At 35.2% G+C, this 17,610-nt stretch overlaps 1 protein-coding gene across 12 annotated transcripts in view; it reads left to right on the top strand.

Moving 5' to 3' along the window:
• The window catches only part of LOC123717656 (neurobeachin), a 468,381-nt gene that overhangs the window by 265,030 nt on the left and 185,741 nt on the right, over positions 1–17,610 (top strand). For 6 of the 12 annotated variants that reach the window (XM_045673757.1, XM_045673752.1, XM_045673751.1 and 3 more), the window contains exons 10-24: positions 161–430; positions 637–744; positions 3,331–3,471; positions 3,609–3,751; positions 6,318–6,531; positions 9,420–9,672; positions 10,098–10,327; positions 10,400–10,503; positions 10,826–11,016; positions 11,563–11,879; positions 11,989–13,417; positions 13,657–13,802; positions 14,641–14,805; positions 15,189–15,368; positions 17,189–17,284. In XM_045673757.1, the coding sequence (XP_045529713.1) occupies positions 161–430; positions 637–744; positions 3,331–3,471; positions 3,609–3,751; positions 6,318–6,531; positions 9,420–9,672; positions 10,098–10,327; positions 10,400–10,503; positions 10,826–11,016; positions 11,563–11,879; positions 11,989–13,417; positions 13,657–13,802; positions 14,641–14,805; positions 15,189–15,368; positions 17,189–17,284 (3,987 nt within the window). The remainder of the gene's footprint in view (positions 1–160; positions 431–636; positions 745–3,330; positions 3,472–3,608; positions 3,752–6,317; positions 6,532–9,419; positions 9,673–10,097; positions 10,328–10,399; positions 10,504–10,825; positions 11,017–11,562; positions 11,880–11,988; positions 13,418–13,656; positions 13,803–14,640; positions 14,806–15,188; positions 15,369–17,188; positions 17,285–17,610) is intronic. The other 6 variants (XM_045673753.1, XM_045673759.1, XM_045673762.1 and 3 more) reach the window with 6 other exon arrangements.

Below are 17,610 nucleotides of genomic sequence, written 5' to 3'. Positions count from 1 at the left end.
TTAAAAAGGATAAAGGATTTGTCAATATAGTCGGCATTTCAGTAAAATAATTAAATGTTTAAATATGGTAACACTTAGAAAAACTTAAATTAAATTTATCTTTCGAGATTTTTTATTAATATAGCAATCAAAACCTCTTTGTTTCCTGCAACACGGATAGAGTCAATTCCGATTCGACAACGAATGCAACATCAGTTTACCGGAGAACCATAAACGGGTGAGCGATGCCGCTCCAGCGCTTGCTGCTATCCCGGAAACCCCAGATCCTATAGAACCCGTATCTCCTACCGCTGAAGATACCGGGAGCGCAGAAGCTTGCGTAGTTGTTAAGGAGGACGCGACGCCGCGCGGGCGTCGAATGGCTGGCGAGGCGCGAGATGTCGCAGCGACGCATGCTTCCCTGCTCGTAGATATTGAAGCATGCAAGCGTGTAAGCATGCCGCGCGTTTTATATTGTGTTTTCGTGGCTTGCTTCAATTGTTTTGTTTGCTTTAGATTCCAACACAAGTGGTATCAATTAGAACAGAGAAAAAGCTTTACAAAGTTCGATACTTATATTGTAATCTAAAGCAGCTTTTATCCACAGCATTGTTTGTTAACACATGTATGAGAGTTTTTACGAGTAGTGTGTGTCAGGGTCAGTTCCGATTCGACGCGGAAAATCCGGTGGCGCTTCCTTCCTCTGAGGTCCGCGTTGACCGCTTTGGTGAGATCGTACACGACCCAACGCAGAACATTCATGATGTAAGCCGATTGAGTTTATAGTAAGGGAACGTTTATAACTCTGATAATATTATGGGATCCTGGTACAATACTTACGCATGATTCTTCTTCGGGACATCTTTCTGACTGATTCTTCTAATATCTTTTCAGTGCTGAACCCCTAGTACGGAGACTGATTTTGACTACGGTTTTGGGAGCACATTTATAAAAAAAAATGTTATTTATGTTCAAGATTGACTACATGTTTAATTTTTTTTAATTTTAGGATAAACTGAGCATGGCATTTCTTGTTTCTTCATATTTATTTACTTTCAAAGAAGACGTTTCAAATTGAGACGATAAACATAAAAATGCTTTAGTCCCGATTGAGCGTTGAACACACTTATAACATAAATATATATTACACCCAAGTTCATTAAATACACAATACGGCTATTATGGGCCAACAAAATAAAACTATCTGCGCCAATTTAACAAATATTTTTTTTCCATAAAATTATGTTCAATTCTATTTATTATCTACCACGGGATAGATACGAATAATTCTGACAAGTTGGGCTCAAGTTCCCCACATGGCGAATCTGATTGAGATTAAAATATTCAAGACAGTTCTCGACTATATCTACATATACATACGGTAGCCTTGATAACAATTTATGTGAATAAAAAGCTCGAAGATGACTCGGTCCAATTTTTTTTTAATTATTAGGACATGTGTCATTCAAAACGCATTTAATTGGATGATTTTTTTACAAGCTCATAATGGAATGTTTATCCTGTTTTTACACTAAAACTATTTCTTGACCGGCTTAAAGGGACGTTTATTTATTTATTTATAAAAGCTTGCCAACGCTCGGAACACTGATACGTTGGTAGAAAAATAAAATATAATTTTTAATTGGATAAGCAAACATAACATACACGAAGTGCTAAAAAAATTATAAACTAAACTAAATGTTGGGATGGATAAGCCCAGCTCGTTTATCAATGCTTAATCTGGATTTCGGCGAGATTTGGCCAAAACACGTTTTTCGCCAAGGAAAATGGAATTATGGGAGATATGGGAGGACGCTTTACTGTGAAAATACCAAATCCACGCCGCCAAAAGAAAACATTAAAAATAATAAATTAGCATTTTCCAATTATACCTCATGATTTACGCAGCACCGTAAAATTTATTCATTAAATATTAAATTCGCGATTCGTCTGTGCCGACTTCCGGTGGATGTCATTAAACTTTCCTGATTGAATTTTAAAAATTAATTAGGACAGTTACGGAAATCAAGCTTTCACTTCTGTGATCCTGGTCCTTGGACCGTGCGTTTTGATCAATTTATTTATTAAGATTTTATTTAAAAGTTAATAAATATAGCCTTTTAGTTTTTATTTATAAAAACTAAAAGGTTAACTAACGTACTTTATAAATATTTGGATTTTTAAATTACAAATCCAAGAGAGTCATAATAAGTTACGGTGTCTTTTCCTGATTTAGTTTTTATGAATAATGGCAAAATTTTTTCGGTTTTCCGACGAACTCATTAGGAAACTTTGCACTTTAAACATTTTTGAAACTTTTCTACCTAAGGAAGTACCGCGCACCTGCGTACAAATTACGTTGACAGTTTATTTTTATGACAAGTCGCGGAAATTAAGTTAACTCAAACGCCAACGTCTCCAGGAGTACTTAGTTTTTATACTATTCAACGTTAGCCAGACCCCAAGTCTTCGGGCCGGCACCTTCCTTTAATTTTGCTCCAGAAAATGTTGCCCTTTCTCCAGGTCTCTTGTCACGTTACCGGATTGTAATTCGATAAAAAATACTAAATACAATGAAACGAAATGCCTCATCGTTTTAGAGCTTCTCAGAATGAATCTTTTAAAGCCACGTGACTGCTGTGTGTTTGATCTTTAAACGTTTTTTAATTCGTTCATAAACGCCTACGCCTTTTACGCCTTATACGCCTATCTGCGTTAAGAGATCGATTCAGTTTAGCGGCTTTTATTATGAATGTTTTCATTGATTTATTTATATGGCCCTCATGTCTCGTATTGTGTTGGTGACATAAATCTGTAATTTATTTGTGTTTAAGTGGTTTTCCTAATACCTATTCTATTAGTAATGCTTGGTAATTGGTGAAAGCTGTTTTTTGGAATTGCTTCGTTGCTTAGTTACAGCCTAATAATATACTTCTGTGCCATTTTCCTTTCCAACTAAACGTGTATAGAACGTAATTATTTGGGATATATTTACTACCTATATTTAATATCGCTGAATGTTTAATTAATAGCTTAATTAGTTATTTATTATATGTTAGTGTCTCTAGATCGATTCAAAAATTATTAATTGGAACTGCGGCCGTATTCTGTAACTTCCAACAGTGATAGCGCTGATTAAACCTTGGAATCGCACGGTAGGAAACCGCTATTAAATTCATGACCGTAATCGCTTTAGCTTATTGGGAGTTACAGAGTACCGGGGCTGATCAAATGGCTAATATTAAAAAATAATATACTAGGGTCTAAGAGATCCCTAAGAGATTCAAAATATAGGGCAAAAACCAAAACATGTTCTATAAGATTATTTAATAATTTTGATTATGTATTCAGGTACTATACGACGGCAAATTGTCATCGGCCATAGTTTTTATGTACAATCCGGTGGCTACTGATGGACAGCTGTGCCTACAGTCGGCGCCTAAAGGGAACGTTTCGTACTTTGTTCATACGCCGCACGCCCTAATGTTACAGGTATGGAAACTCTTGTGATGTCATGTAACCTTGGTACGTATTGTGCTTATAATACGGGGTGGACGGGATATTTATTTTTTAATATATATATATTAATTATGTTTTGAATGATTCTAAATTGATATTATATATTTCAGGAAGTAAAAGCTGTTGTGACACATTCAATACACAGCGCACTAAACTCCATAGGAGGCGTTCAAGTTCTCTTTCCATTGTTCGCTCAGTTGGACCTGCCCCACGACGCGCCCGCAAATGATCCTAAAAGAGACCCCATGTTGTGGTATGTTGCCCTAGTACTTTAAAATTAATATGTAAGGGTTAAAAGGGTCCCAACTGGGACTTTAAATAATTAATGATCAGCAGTTTCCGGCTTACCTGAATTTTTTTTTATAATAATAATAAGATATTTTTGCAATCCTTTATCTAATTAATTAAGGTTGTTCTAGAAATTTAATCAACAAATAACTACTACAGTTTCACTATGTTGTAAGCATTCTACATTTCAATTAATTGAACAATCCTTGTCTGTGTGGTCATCAAGCACTTCCTATTGTTAGGTCGTTTAAAAAAAACCTTCAAAGATTATTAAGATATTGTATTTTCCACCCCATGAAAGAGGACGTGAGGAAATATTTGAAGAGGCGGGAAGACTTTGTACTTCTTATGTTTTCTGTTTCAAATATATTGTTTATCTATGTAATCTGTGCTGGCTTCCTATATTGTCTGTTTTGTTTTATAATATATATCTTAAGTAAGATTCCTTCTTGTAACCACATCACACAAATTAATTTTATTTAATATACTGTAATCGACCTTAGTATTCTTTAGTGGTGCCCATTCTTTATGCAAAAGAGTTAACAGGTTTCAAATATCAAATAACGCGTTGCTTATTATTTATAACATCGAATAGATTCCAATTATCGTGCGACGCGTGCTCTGGCGTACAATTTATATGCACAAACTACCTCTAACTTTAAGATGAGCGTTTGGTCCATTCATTAATATTCAAAGTAGCTTCAAAGTTGCCCGGCGTTATGCACTTTCGATGTCGATCACTAATCACGGGAGTTAGCGCGGCATATTGAGTCTGCCGGCTTATAAGTAACTCCTCCAAACTCCTAATTGCCTGTCCTCGCGTACTCAGTTTTGACGGCTTGTTTAACTAAACACTTATTATGCTGACAGCCGTTTAAGTTTTGCATAATATTTGAATTGAACTTGAAACCTTAATTTAGTGGTTATGGCTTCGAACGATCGTGGGTTCAGTTCCGATTTAACAGCGAGAGATTGTTTACATGCTCCAATGCAGGTTTTCAAACATATCGCGTTGAATTTTTTAAACAAATAATCATGCACATATACGCTGAAATGGCGACTACTGGTTTAAAATAGCATCTTTGTGGTAAGTGTAACTGGCATTAAAAAATGGCCGTTCTGAATGTCAGACATAAAATGCCTGTTTTGAGGCATGACGGATTAGTGTAAATTTACACGAAACAATAGTTTCGAGATTACCGCCTCACAAAACAACTTTATACATTTATACAAATACATATGTTACACAGTGTCGTTAACACTGAACTAAGTTCAAACGAGCCGTTTAAATGACAACCCGTTAGTGAGGACGAACAGTAATTAGATTTTAAGTCGGAAGGATAATGTTAACTTCGAATTGAGTACAATTAATTTGAAGACGTCGCATATTCAGTGAGCAAAGAATCTTAACTCTCAGTGCACTGAGCGACTTATTTCTTTGTCAAAGGAACCGTCGCTAATAACGTTCCGACTAGAGACATCGCTCTTACCTATTTTACGAAGATAGGTAACTCTAAATTATATCATTTAGAAGAGGAACAAGTGTTGGAAAACACTAAACTGGTTTTCCTTCACTTAGTTTAATAGTGAGCAGTGGTTACGTCCTTCGCTTCTCATTCGTAAGATAGTTCCAATCACGGCTGTTCAACGCGTACGTAACACTACGTACGGCGAAGAAACACATTGAAAAGTATTGAAAGAAAACACTTTTTTACCGGATTAATTTTAAATTATGTAAGATAATTATAAGTTTATAATAATACAAATAGCTTAAATTCAGTAAAAAGGGATTTCTTTAAATGTGTAAAAGCTATGTTAACAAAAGACAATACTATTGAAAAGTATGTGGTGATGTGTTAGGTACAGAAGACAGTTTTCTTGCCTAGAAGAAAAAACTAATTATAACAAAACTTATAGACATATAGCGCCTCTGGTGTTACATTTTGTTTAACGATTTAGGGGGCTTCAAGAAAAGAGCGTAACATTCCCTCAAAGGTCAGCAAGACACCCGTTACTCAGGATTGAACTTCAGGATTTCCGGGTTATGAACTGATGATCAAAACTCAGCGTAATTGACTCCTGTATGTCAAAACCCCCCTAGAAAGTAAAACTTGGGCTTCTAGAGACTGTGCGATTATGCAAATAGTTTTAACTTTATACCATTTGCAAGTTAAAATTCATTATAGTTTGACAGTAATTATAAAAAATATGAGTAACAACACGATCTAAGGCCTAAAAAGAATTCGGTAGGTCCCAGGTACCTGTCATTCACCACCCTATTGCAACACCACACACCACTCTATTGCAATGGTCAGACTAAACAATAGAAAATCTGCTAATTAAGTCAATCAATTTGACACCCATATTGCGGGAGAATATAATCCGCCATTTTGTAGTGGCGGCCATGTTGGATTATTGATGATTAAGGATTTAATTTGAATGACCAGATGTGGCCCTAAAATTAATAAAACTATTTAGAAATAAAACAAATTCTAGATTACACAAATAACAGTATCATTCTCTCATTTCAGTTCCAAACTGCTTGGATTCGTCTGCTCGTTGGTAGAGTCATGCAGTACAGTACAACAGCATATGCTGCAATGTCGTGGGTTCCTGGTAATATCACATATGCTGCAACGCTGTGGCCGGGACCATCTCACACCAGACACGCTGGCGTCTTTCCTTCATCTCACCAAACATCTTGTTACCTGCTGCTCGCCGAACTCGGATCTGTTGCTTAAACAGGTACTTAAAATTAGTCATGTTTGCGGGGGTATTATTTTATATATCAGTAAATAATATTAACAATACCACATTGTCATTCTTAAAGATAATTAACCGCTGTAATTCTGTCTGACATGTGTCAACTTCAATACTGATAATACAGAATTTGTAAGAAGTTTACAAAATATTGTATATAAAATTAGCATAAACATAAATATAACACTAACTAACGAAACACAAAATAATAATACAGTGTTATCTTGATGTCGAGGGAAATTCAAAAAAATCGACTTAACGAGTTTTCGACCTGACAAGATCTTCGAGATACATACGATGTAACTGTTGAAATTTCGACTTATAGAGGCACAATTTCTAAGTGTATTTTTCGACTAGTAGATTCGAATTTGAATAACAAATCAACTTTAGTTTTGTAATATATAGTTTTTACATATTAAAACGAATAACATATAAATTAAATTAACTGAACACTAACATTTTATAAACATAATGAATGTTTTAATGCACGTGTGTAAGACAAAAACAATAGAGTAGAAGCCGAACTTTCGTTTTGGATATTTTACTTAGTACGGCTTAAGGAGTCACCGTTTTCAAATTCGAGATATAGAGTATAAATATGTATTATCAATACTTCGTAGGGAAATAACAGTTTCTTCGAGTTAAGTCAAAAAATTCGAGATACCGCGTATCAGCGGATTCAGCGGAAGCGAATGGCAATTTTTTCGACTTACTCGATATTTCGAGTTACCGAGGTTCGAGTTATCGAGATTCTACTGTAATAATAATAATGATAAAGGAAAGATTTTTTTTTAAAGAAAACATATTACACACCTATATATAGGGTATATGTAGGTGTGTAATGTGTGTGTTGAGGTGGTAACTGGCTCAGAATTCTGCTGTGGAGCACAGGTGTTCCACAGCGCTGGTCATTCTGCCAGATCTCTCTCCTCTGAAACGGCTTGAGTAATTTTAATAATTTTCGTGTTTATCCGGTAGGTATGAGGCTGACTCGTAAACTATTATACTCTTAAGTGGCCCAGTCCTTATTTTTTGGCACATTTTTAAATTATTAAATTAAACCAAAACTGAATATCCGTATTAATTTACTTGAAATAATTACAGTACAACCAAGTTATAATAGCCAGGTTAGCATGTAATCTGATAAATTTACATTTGTACTTGTTAAAGGTCTATTAATCTCGCCTAAATCAAAAACAATTATTTTTTATCATCATTCCTGATGCGAAATAATAGTTTACTTAGATTAAAAACAACTGTCAAAGTATGTGTGACATTTGTCAAATTTATTGTTCACTCGGATTCAAATTAAGAATGCCATTAACACAACGGCGTTAGGCCATTAAAAGTTATGAGGAATTCTTGATAATAGTTAGTGACTCTGATCAAAACATATGGACAGTCAAGCTTTATATGTTATAACGCTTTATGGTTCTGAAAAGAAACACGCAAGAAAAAGTCTTTTTTTTTCATTCGCACTGCTTAATTGACAACATTTCATTTCAAATTGCAAATATTTTTATCTTGCAGAAATATTATATTTTCAAGGGACTTAATTAAGGACGTATAATCACGCCTGGCCTCTCGTATTAGAATTTTACTATACGATAAAAATAAGTTGAATTTGAGATGAAATGTTGTCAATTGTCAATTTGAAGGTTTTTTTTTAATTTATGGCCATAATACCTTGTAATATGACACTTTAATATATTTTGCAATTATTTAAGGTATAAAATATTTTTTTCTTTTAAAATTAAAGGCGATTCATCTAATTATTTTAAAAGTATATATGTATATCTTGTTCTAGACAATCCATGGTTTGGTGGTAGATGTTAGGTTCAATATCATTAAAATGTTAACTGTCTCTATTAATTCTAAGCACTTTAATAGTTTGTATGCTGTTTTTTGAATAAAAAAAAATGTGTGCGTGTACTAGTGTACACACGTAAGAAGTGAAACTTTGTTATGATCTTTCAAAAAATGATCGCGTATCCGAAAAATGTGCAGGTAATTTATTTTCCATCGTCAATAAAGAAATTTCACTACAAAAAAAAACGCGTCACATTTTTCTGTTACGCGCCATTTTTTCTTGTCGCTACCACAGTTGATTCGAAGAGATTCGAAGCCATTAATAACAAAATTATATAATAACGATAACAATGATAATAATAATTCTATTAAAATTAATGAAATTCTGTAATAATCTTAGTGGTAATAAGGTAAAATTAAATAATTGTATTATTGTCTGACAATAGAAGCCTTTTGTTAAACTTTATGTTACTTAACTTTATTTAACCAATTTCTGTGAAGTTGCATATAGTAGATCATTTTTTGATAAATAAGGACATAAAGAAGTTTCACTTCTTACGTGTGTACACACACACGCACACATTTTTTTCTATCACATGGTTAGATAAATCGCCTTAACTTGTGCTTTTTTGATGACATGGTTGTAAGTGCATGCACCTCTTGCCTACCCTTTCGATGCGACGCAGTCATACCCATTACACAGCTTTGTTTAATGACACACACCGAAGTACATAAGGTAAAGAAGAACATATTTGTCGCACTTAAATACATTATTTTATCCTTGTAGCACATTCAGCACACACTCGTATTAAGTGAGTAAATTAATTGGATGAAAAAAAAATAGGAATATTTTTTTCTTTTTAGATATGCCATTTTTAATTACATTAAGTAATGAACGAAATAAATAAGTATATGTTTACAAATTTATATATGACATATATGAGATCAATTAAAAAGTACCAGGATAGTACAAGCGAACAAGTACTGTTAAGTACAATTATCATTTACAAACAAGAGGGCGTGCGCTAACAACCATGGAACAGTGTAAAACTATGCTAATTCAGTCTTTTTGCCAATCGTTCCTGACATGGCAGCTGCTGGACCACATACTCTTCAATCCAGCACTATGGATCCACACACCAGCGGCAGTTCAAGCCCGTCTTTACTGCTACTTAGCGACGGATTTCCTGGCTGATGCTCACATATATGGCAGCGTGCGTCGTGTCAGCACAGTTCTGCAAACTGTGCACACACTTAAGTACTATTATTGGGTGGTCAACCCACGCGCAAAGAGTGGCATCACGCCTAAAGGCATGGGTGAGTACAAAGACCTCACGTACTGCCCGACCAATAAAATAAAATCCCTGCTCTGTGAGCGCTAATTAACAACGATTATAGCAACACTAACTAGAGTCCAGTAATTCAGACCTTCTGATTAATACTTTTTTTATATTTTAAAGCGGTTATAACTGAGAACTAGACAATCATAAAGACAGCAGATCACGCTTGAGAATATTGCGTATGATTTGTTGCGACACCTATCAGTACGATAACGTCATAGCCTGACACGCACCAGCGAGGTGTCTGCCCAACTAGCCACTGGCATCTTCGGATCTCACAGTGATTTGACACGACGATCCTCCATTTAGGTTGGAGGAAATGTTTACCATACATCCTCCACAGATTTTCGCTATTTGAAGTAATAATTTTTCTGCTTTTTTATATATATTTTACATTTTCAGATGCCCCTCGACCAGCTCATAAAGACATCCTAACGATAAGAGCATACATACTACTATTTCTCAAACAACTGATTATGATCGGGAACGGTGTGAAGGAAGACGAACTTCAATCGATATTAAATTATCTGACCACGATGCATGAAGATGAGAACCTTCATGATGTGCTGCAAATGCTGATATCTTTGATGTCAGAACACCCCAGTTCTATGGTACCAGCGTTCGATGCCAAGGTACGTATACCCAAAGAACCAGTGTAGTATACCAACCATGTGTGTTGTTGACAATTTACTTTCGTATTTCAGGGAGGCGTGCGCACGATATTTAAACTGCTGGCCTCGGAGAGTCAATTAATAAGACTCCAAGCGCTGAAATTACTAGGATTTTTCCTCAGCAGAAGTACCCATAAGTAAGTGTTACCGGCTTTTCAGGCTTCAGAGGTTTGTTAGGGATTGTCGCTGTTAGAAAACGAGTTTGTGGGTGTTGGGGCATATAGAGTTAGGAGCTGGTCATCATTAGATTTGATAACTATTCGACAGAGCTATCGTGTCGCTAGCGATCCCTTGCAAATACGTGTTAAATTACGTTTACAACCAGTTCTCAAATCAAGGGTAATACGGAGAAGAACTAACCAAAACCTCATCTTTTGAGGCTCGTGGCACTCCAAAATTTTTCCTTCATATGAAAAATTCAGGTAAAGATAATTTCTAATTATTTTCATGCCTCCACAGACGCAAATACGACGTGATGTCCCCACATAATCTATACACGCTACTCGCAACAAGATTAGCAGCGAGTGGAGAGCCATTATCTGCCCCAGTTTACAATGCGTTGTACGAACTACTAACTGAGCATGTCGGTCAACAAATATTGTATACAACTCATCCAGAACCGCAACCGCATTTTCGCCTGGAAAATCCTAGTGAGTATCGTGTTTACTTTAAAGCTGTGTATGTAGTTCCTGTTATGTTTATCTTTCAGTAACATTATTTAGAGCTTATTCTCTTCAGTGAATTCGCGTTAATCAGATCCGTGCACATTATGCGCTCCTGGTAGTAGACAGTTTGCGGAGTTGTTTCAAACCTTATTTTAACTTAGTTAAGTAGAAAAATGTGAAGAAAGCTTTTTTAATTGGCTAAAGTTACATTTTATTTTATGTTTATGTAAAACTTCAATTTTATTAAACAAATAATAATTCCTTCCATTTCAAATGTTGTAAGTATTTACTTATAGCGTAAAGATGGCCAGTGTTTCGTCTATCAAGTCTATCCATCCACCTAAATTCTCTTTTGCCATACGTTGTCGAGGAAGCGTTTTACGACCTGTCTATTGCTATTTTTAGTTTCAAAGCTTCATTTTTTTAACTCAATATATAAGACTAACCTAACCTAACCTAACTTATCTTTAAAAGTTCATAATCCAATATCTCTGAAACACAAATAACGTCATATGCATTTCCATTTTTCAGTGATCCTCAAAGTTGTAGCAACGCTGATCCGTCAATCGAAGCAAACAGAACAGCTTCTAGAAGTGAAGAAATTATTCTTATCAGATATGACGCTTCTATGTAGCAATAATAGAGAAAATCGTCGTACTGTCTTACAAATGTCGGTATGGCAGGAATGGCTGATCGCACTAGCTTACATTCACCCGAAGAATACGGAAGAACAGAAGATATCTGATATGGTCTACTCGTTGTTTAGAATGCTTCTTCATCACGCAATCAAGCATGAGTATGGTGGATGGAGAGTGTGGGTGGATACGTTGGCTATTGTTCATTCTAAGGTATGTTTTTTTTTATCTAACAATTTTAATATAGCAACCTGTTTTGAAAACAAAATATAGTATTCCTTAGAGAACTTAAACATCTAAATGACGTCAAAATATTTTATAGGTGTCTTACGAAGAGTTCAAGCTCCAATTCGCTCAAATGTATGAACATTATGAGCAACGCAGAGCTGACAACATAACTGACCCGGCCGAACGTCAGCAGCGGCCCATCTCAACGATCTCAGGATGGGATCGGCACACAGAACCCCGTCCTTCTCGAGTATCTCCAGAGAGGGATGTTAAACAAAATGTATTAAACCATGGAGCCCAAACAGAAATCGGCAAAGGATTGTCCCTTAGAGAAATAGAAACGTGCAATTGTAAATCAAATGATGATAGTCGGACTACAGTAGTGTATAGTGAAGTGTGTAAAGTTCATAGTCCTGCTAAAAACACCCAAGTGCCCGATAACGGTTGTGATAGTGATAAAAATGAATTAGATGAACAGTCGGACTCAATAGTTCAATCGATTGTAGAGAATAAACTTCTCGAAAGTTCCGAATCTGGTATTGTAGCGGAAGATGAGAAAACCGATAAACCCATATCGCGACAGGGAAGCCTGGATTATATACCTGTTAGAGACGTTGGTGAGCATTTGGCTAATGACAACACTGATAAAAGTGAGGGATTACCTTCTAGTTTATCAGCCAGCGAAACAGCCAGCCCTGAGAGAGTTTCTGAAGGGCTTAACCCCGTAAATGAAAGAGAATCAGAACTTTCAGATCGATCCGAATTATATTTAACTCCGAGTGAAGCCACCAGCCCAAAGAAAGTACAAGATAAGACTGATTTAGCTGACGACGTCACTGACGACCCTAAGAATGTTGCCATAAATATTGTTAATGATGTTCTGACGATTGCATTGGAAACTGTAAGACTAAAAACTGATGACGACACCGATTCCGGCGCCATATCAGGTGGACTCAACTCAGAAGGGAATACGCCAAATGGTCGAGAAGACTTAGAACATGATATAGAAGACATTGTTGACCACAAACAAGTTGAAACTATCGCTAGTGAATTAGTTTCGGATATAATCGATGCAGTTGTTATGAAAAGTGAAATGCCTGAAGGTCCCAGAGAAGATTACATCAAAAGCGAATTAGCAATAGATAACGAATTTATAGTTCCTAACGAAACAGAACACGAAAAAGAAATTGAAAGAGAAATTGAAAATGAAATTGATATAGACGAAGAAAATGAAAAGAACGAACAATCAAGTGAACGACCACGTTCGATTCTAGAACCGAAACCCGAAATTCCATCAATATCAACAATTAGTGAGAATATATCGTTAGCGAATAAGGAACAAGATATTCAAGAAGATAAATGTGATAATGATAGGGAGAAACGCCGGGTAAGTTTGCCGGGAAGTGAAATAACGCCCGATTTGAGAGGTGAAAGCATTGCCTCGCAAGGAACTAATACTACGACATCACCCAAACGACCCAGAAGCGCCTCGACCAGTACTCAAGTGGACTCAAATCATTTTGGTAAGTGTAAAAGTTTCTTACCTCAGTTAGTACTTCGTTTGGAGTTCCTGCAAAGAATCAGTAATGAAAAGACATTTCGTCCGACTCCGTTTGTAAAGCTTTACGTACCAGCAACTTAACATTTGCAGGTGCATTATATATATATATATATATATATGTGTGTGTGTATGGGCCCGCTCTATACATGTATTACTTAGCCACTAAGGCAATGAAAACATTGAACAATGATATTATTTCAGAATGTTCCCGATCTGCACGTGCGTCTCGCGCTATGTTCTCTCCTGGTCCAACGCGGCCTCCATTCCGCATCCCGGAGTTCCGATGGTCTTATATACACCAGCGCCTGCTTTCTGATGTCCTGTTCTCTCTTGAGACTGATATACAAGTGTGTTTTAATTAATAAAAATTTATTAATTTACAAAGCTCAAGTAAACTCAAGTAATGAAAAGAAGATGAACGTAAAAAAATCCTGTAATTTGTTTGCCAATTGTTTCCGGGATCTAGATATCTCCACTAACATTATAAATGGGAAAGATTTATTTTTTTGTATGTTTATAACGAAAAACCTCAAAATGTATTTTACGGTTCACGAGGTTCCATTCACGTATAACAATAGAGGAAAACCGAAATAATGTAATGTTAATTGCTATGTAAATGTTGTAGACAGTCGCTATGTCGGCGAGGCGTAACTCCAGAGCGAATCTTATTTAATTGAAATATAATCTTTATTAGATTGAGATATAAACTTTATTAAATTTAGATATAAATTTTATTGAATTGAGATATAAACTTTATTTAATTGAGATATAAAATTTATTTAATTCAGATATAAAGTTTATTAGATTGAGATATAAACTTTATTAGATTGACATATAAACTTTATTTAATTGAGATATAATGTTTATTAACCTACGATATAAACTTTATTAAATTAATATATAAACTTTATTAAATGCGAAGTTGGAATTGGCTTCTCACTTCACACACAACACTCCTTACTTTATGAAAATAAATAACTATAATACGATATAACATAGGGATAAAAAGATATAATAAATACCAAAGGGTTGGTTTTGGATGGTCCCTTCGTAATGTATGAGTTTGTTGTTAAATAAAGTGTAGAACCTTTGGAATTATCTAATTCATGTTAACCCTGATTCCATAACAATAAAAAGGCGTAAAATTTACCTTCCTAAATTCTTAAATGTACTATAAATTTACAGGTCTGGCGCAGTCATTCAACCAAGTCAGTGATCGAATTTGTGAATAGCAGTGAAAATGCAGTTTTTGTTGTCAATACTGTGCACCTTATCAGCCAGCTGGCGGATAATCTTATCATTGCATGTGGAGGCTTATTACCACTGTTGGCATCTGCTACATCACCTAATGTAAGCAGTTTATTTTGGCAATATGTTTCCAACATGGGATGGTGTTTAATATATACGTTTATGGTTTCTGGAACAGGGGCATTTCTCTTTTATAGAACAGAGGATTCTGTTTTCTTCAAACGGGCAGGAGGCTCTCCTGATGTTAAGTGATACTGCCGCTCAAGGATACACAATGCCAGAGACAGTCCATTGGTGATCGATACCAGAGGATTCTGTTTTCTTCAAACGGGCAGGAGGCTCTCCTGATGTTAAGTGATACTGCTGCTCATGGATACACAATACCAGAGACAGTCCATTGGTGATAGAAACCAAACTCTAGAGCCACAAGGCCCACACTGTTCTTTAAACAAAAGTTTTTAAGACCTCAAATATATTTATTACAGAATGAATTGGATGTGATCGAACCAACACAGGGTATGCCCGTCGAAGTAGCAGTTACCTTTCTTCAAAGGCTCGTGTCGATGGCTGACGTACTGATATTCGCGAGTGCTCTTAATTTCGGTGAATTGGAAGCTGAGAAGAACATGTCCAGCGGCGGAATACTTCGGCAATGTTTGCGCTTGGTATGACTTTTATAACACAAGTTTTTAGATACTTTGTAATAGAATTTCTATTTTCGTCTCACGTACAAGAGCCAATGAAGTATGAGATATTTATGAGAGATCGTATCTTAGCGTTTTTAAATAAAGAACAAAGTTGATTCTAAAACTAAATTATTATTATTATTAAGCCTTTATTGCTGACACCCAGTACAATATGTATAAATATTTGTTACGTATCCTGTGATACATAGGCCTCTTCCAGCTGTTTTCGTTCATTTCTATTGTTAGCTTTTCCTGTCCAGGTTATGCCTCAAACTCTCTTCACATCGTCTGCCCATCTCTTGCTCTGTCTTCCTCTCTTTTCCTTTTTCTATCTCGTGGTTTCCATTCTGTAATAATTTTTATTCTATCTCTCGTCATGTACCCGGTCCAGCGCCTTGCTTGCTTGCTCAATTGCCTTATTTTCTTACATATTACTTTGGTCGTTAATATTATCTATCTAAATATAATAATTATCTGCTTTATTTTGTCCAATAGAGATAATGCTTCATATATCGCTTGCCCCGGGAGACAAAGTCGTAAAACCAAAACTATTTTTTTTTTCAAGAAAATAATAAAATTGTTTTTGTTATGTATTTAGTGTACATAGTTTAAAAAAGTACACATGTCAAAGTGAAACTTCTTTGTAAATTAATTATTACTAAAGTAGAAGCCCCAATACATTATCATGTACCAGTATATGATCACTCCATGTATTTGAATATCTATATTCTATATTCACAGTGTTTACACATTATATACGTGCTAATGATAATATAAATTAATAAAAAAACCGCATAAGACAAGCGACAGAATCTAAAGTTCTAATATGTAACTACTAAACGAATACATCGATTGTCATGTATTTTTTCTCGATCTCCCTTTCTCACTCTCTCTCAATCGCTCTATCCCTCTTCTTTGACAAAAACGCTGCACATCTTCGTGACGGTTCCATTAAAATTTTACCGTCACGCGCTTGAAGAAGTTTCACTTCAAAAATAACTAAATGTACAGTATTTATCGAGTTAGACTGATGAATACAACGTTTCACGATTGTTTCACTGTTTAAACATAATTACAGACGACACAGTAACCGTACATTACTAGGGCGCATTTTTACGAATGTCTAGATTGTAATAATTTATTACCGTTCTTTATTAGTTTTTGGTAGGATCACAATCTAAACTGTAACTTGGTTCTTACTATCTATTTTAGTAAAGTATTATTAGGTCAACAACTATTACTGACATTGTGCACAAAATAAAATTCTGACAAAAATACAGTACATCACTGAAGGAAGTCAAAAATGTGAAATTTTTTTAAACAGCTAAGCCGTAAACGTGCGACTTTGTACGCTGGGGCAAGCGATTTGTTAAATTAACTACGCAAACGGGTGTTGATATTAGATGTATAATATATACACTATACTATGTAGCGAATACTCTAAGTGACTCATGATTTAATGGCCTTGTTGACAAGTGTTATATTGTAGTTTTAAGTAAAAAATTTACAGTTTCTGTTAATTAGACATAGATACATTTGTCTTTTCCATGAATTAGTTGAGAGATTGAAAATATTGTATTTCTTGTAACTGTTATATCATAGTTAGAAATAGATAAAAGCTACATGAAAGTTATATATTAAATTAAGTTGTATCCGTAGTTTACGTACGTATACGTAGCTACGTACACATGTACGTGTACGTTTTGTTTACTTCTTGTATTGATCTTATATTACTAGGATAGTATCAGTAAGAGTAGATTAGCGTAGTGAATAGGATGAGTAGATGTAGCGTGTGACAGGTCTGCACGTGCGCGGTACGCAACTGCCTCGAGTGTAAGGAGCGACAGCGCTGCGCGGCTCGACCCGCACGAAGTTCCGAATCACCCTCGCCTAAGGTAACCTCAGAAAGTTTATAACGTCCTAGTACTTTGTAAAATTACGGTTTTGTAATGTAGCATACATAGTGGTCAATATAAAAAAAAAATGTGTGCGTTTGTGTGTACACACGAAGTGAAACTTCATTATGACCTTGTTTTTCGAAACATGATCTACTATTTGCCACTCTACAGATTTGTTAAATAAAGTTACATTAGATAAAGTTTAAACAAAAGGTTTTTATTATCGTAGAAATAAATGCAAATAATACAATTATTTCATTTTACCTTATTTATTACAGAATTGTCATTAATTGTAATAAATTATTACTATCATTGTTATCGTT

The sequence above is a fragment of the Pieris brassicae genome, chromosome 13 (genome assembly GCF_905147105.1).
Source record: "Pieris brassicae chromosome 13, ilPieBrab1.1, whole genome shotgun sequence".
Lineage (NCBI taxonomy): Eukaryota > Metazoa > Arthropoda > Insecta > Lepidoptera > Pieridae > Pieris > Pieris brassicae.
The sequence above is the reverse complement of the archived record's forward strand: the minus strand, read 5'-3'. Positions and strand labels throughout refer to the sequence as shown.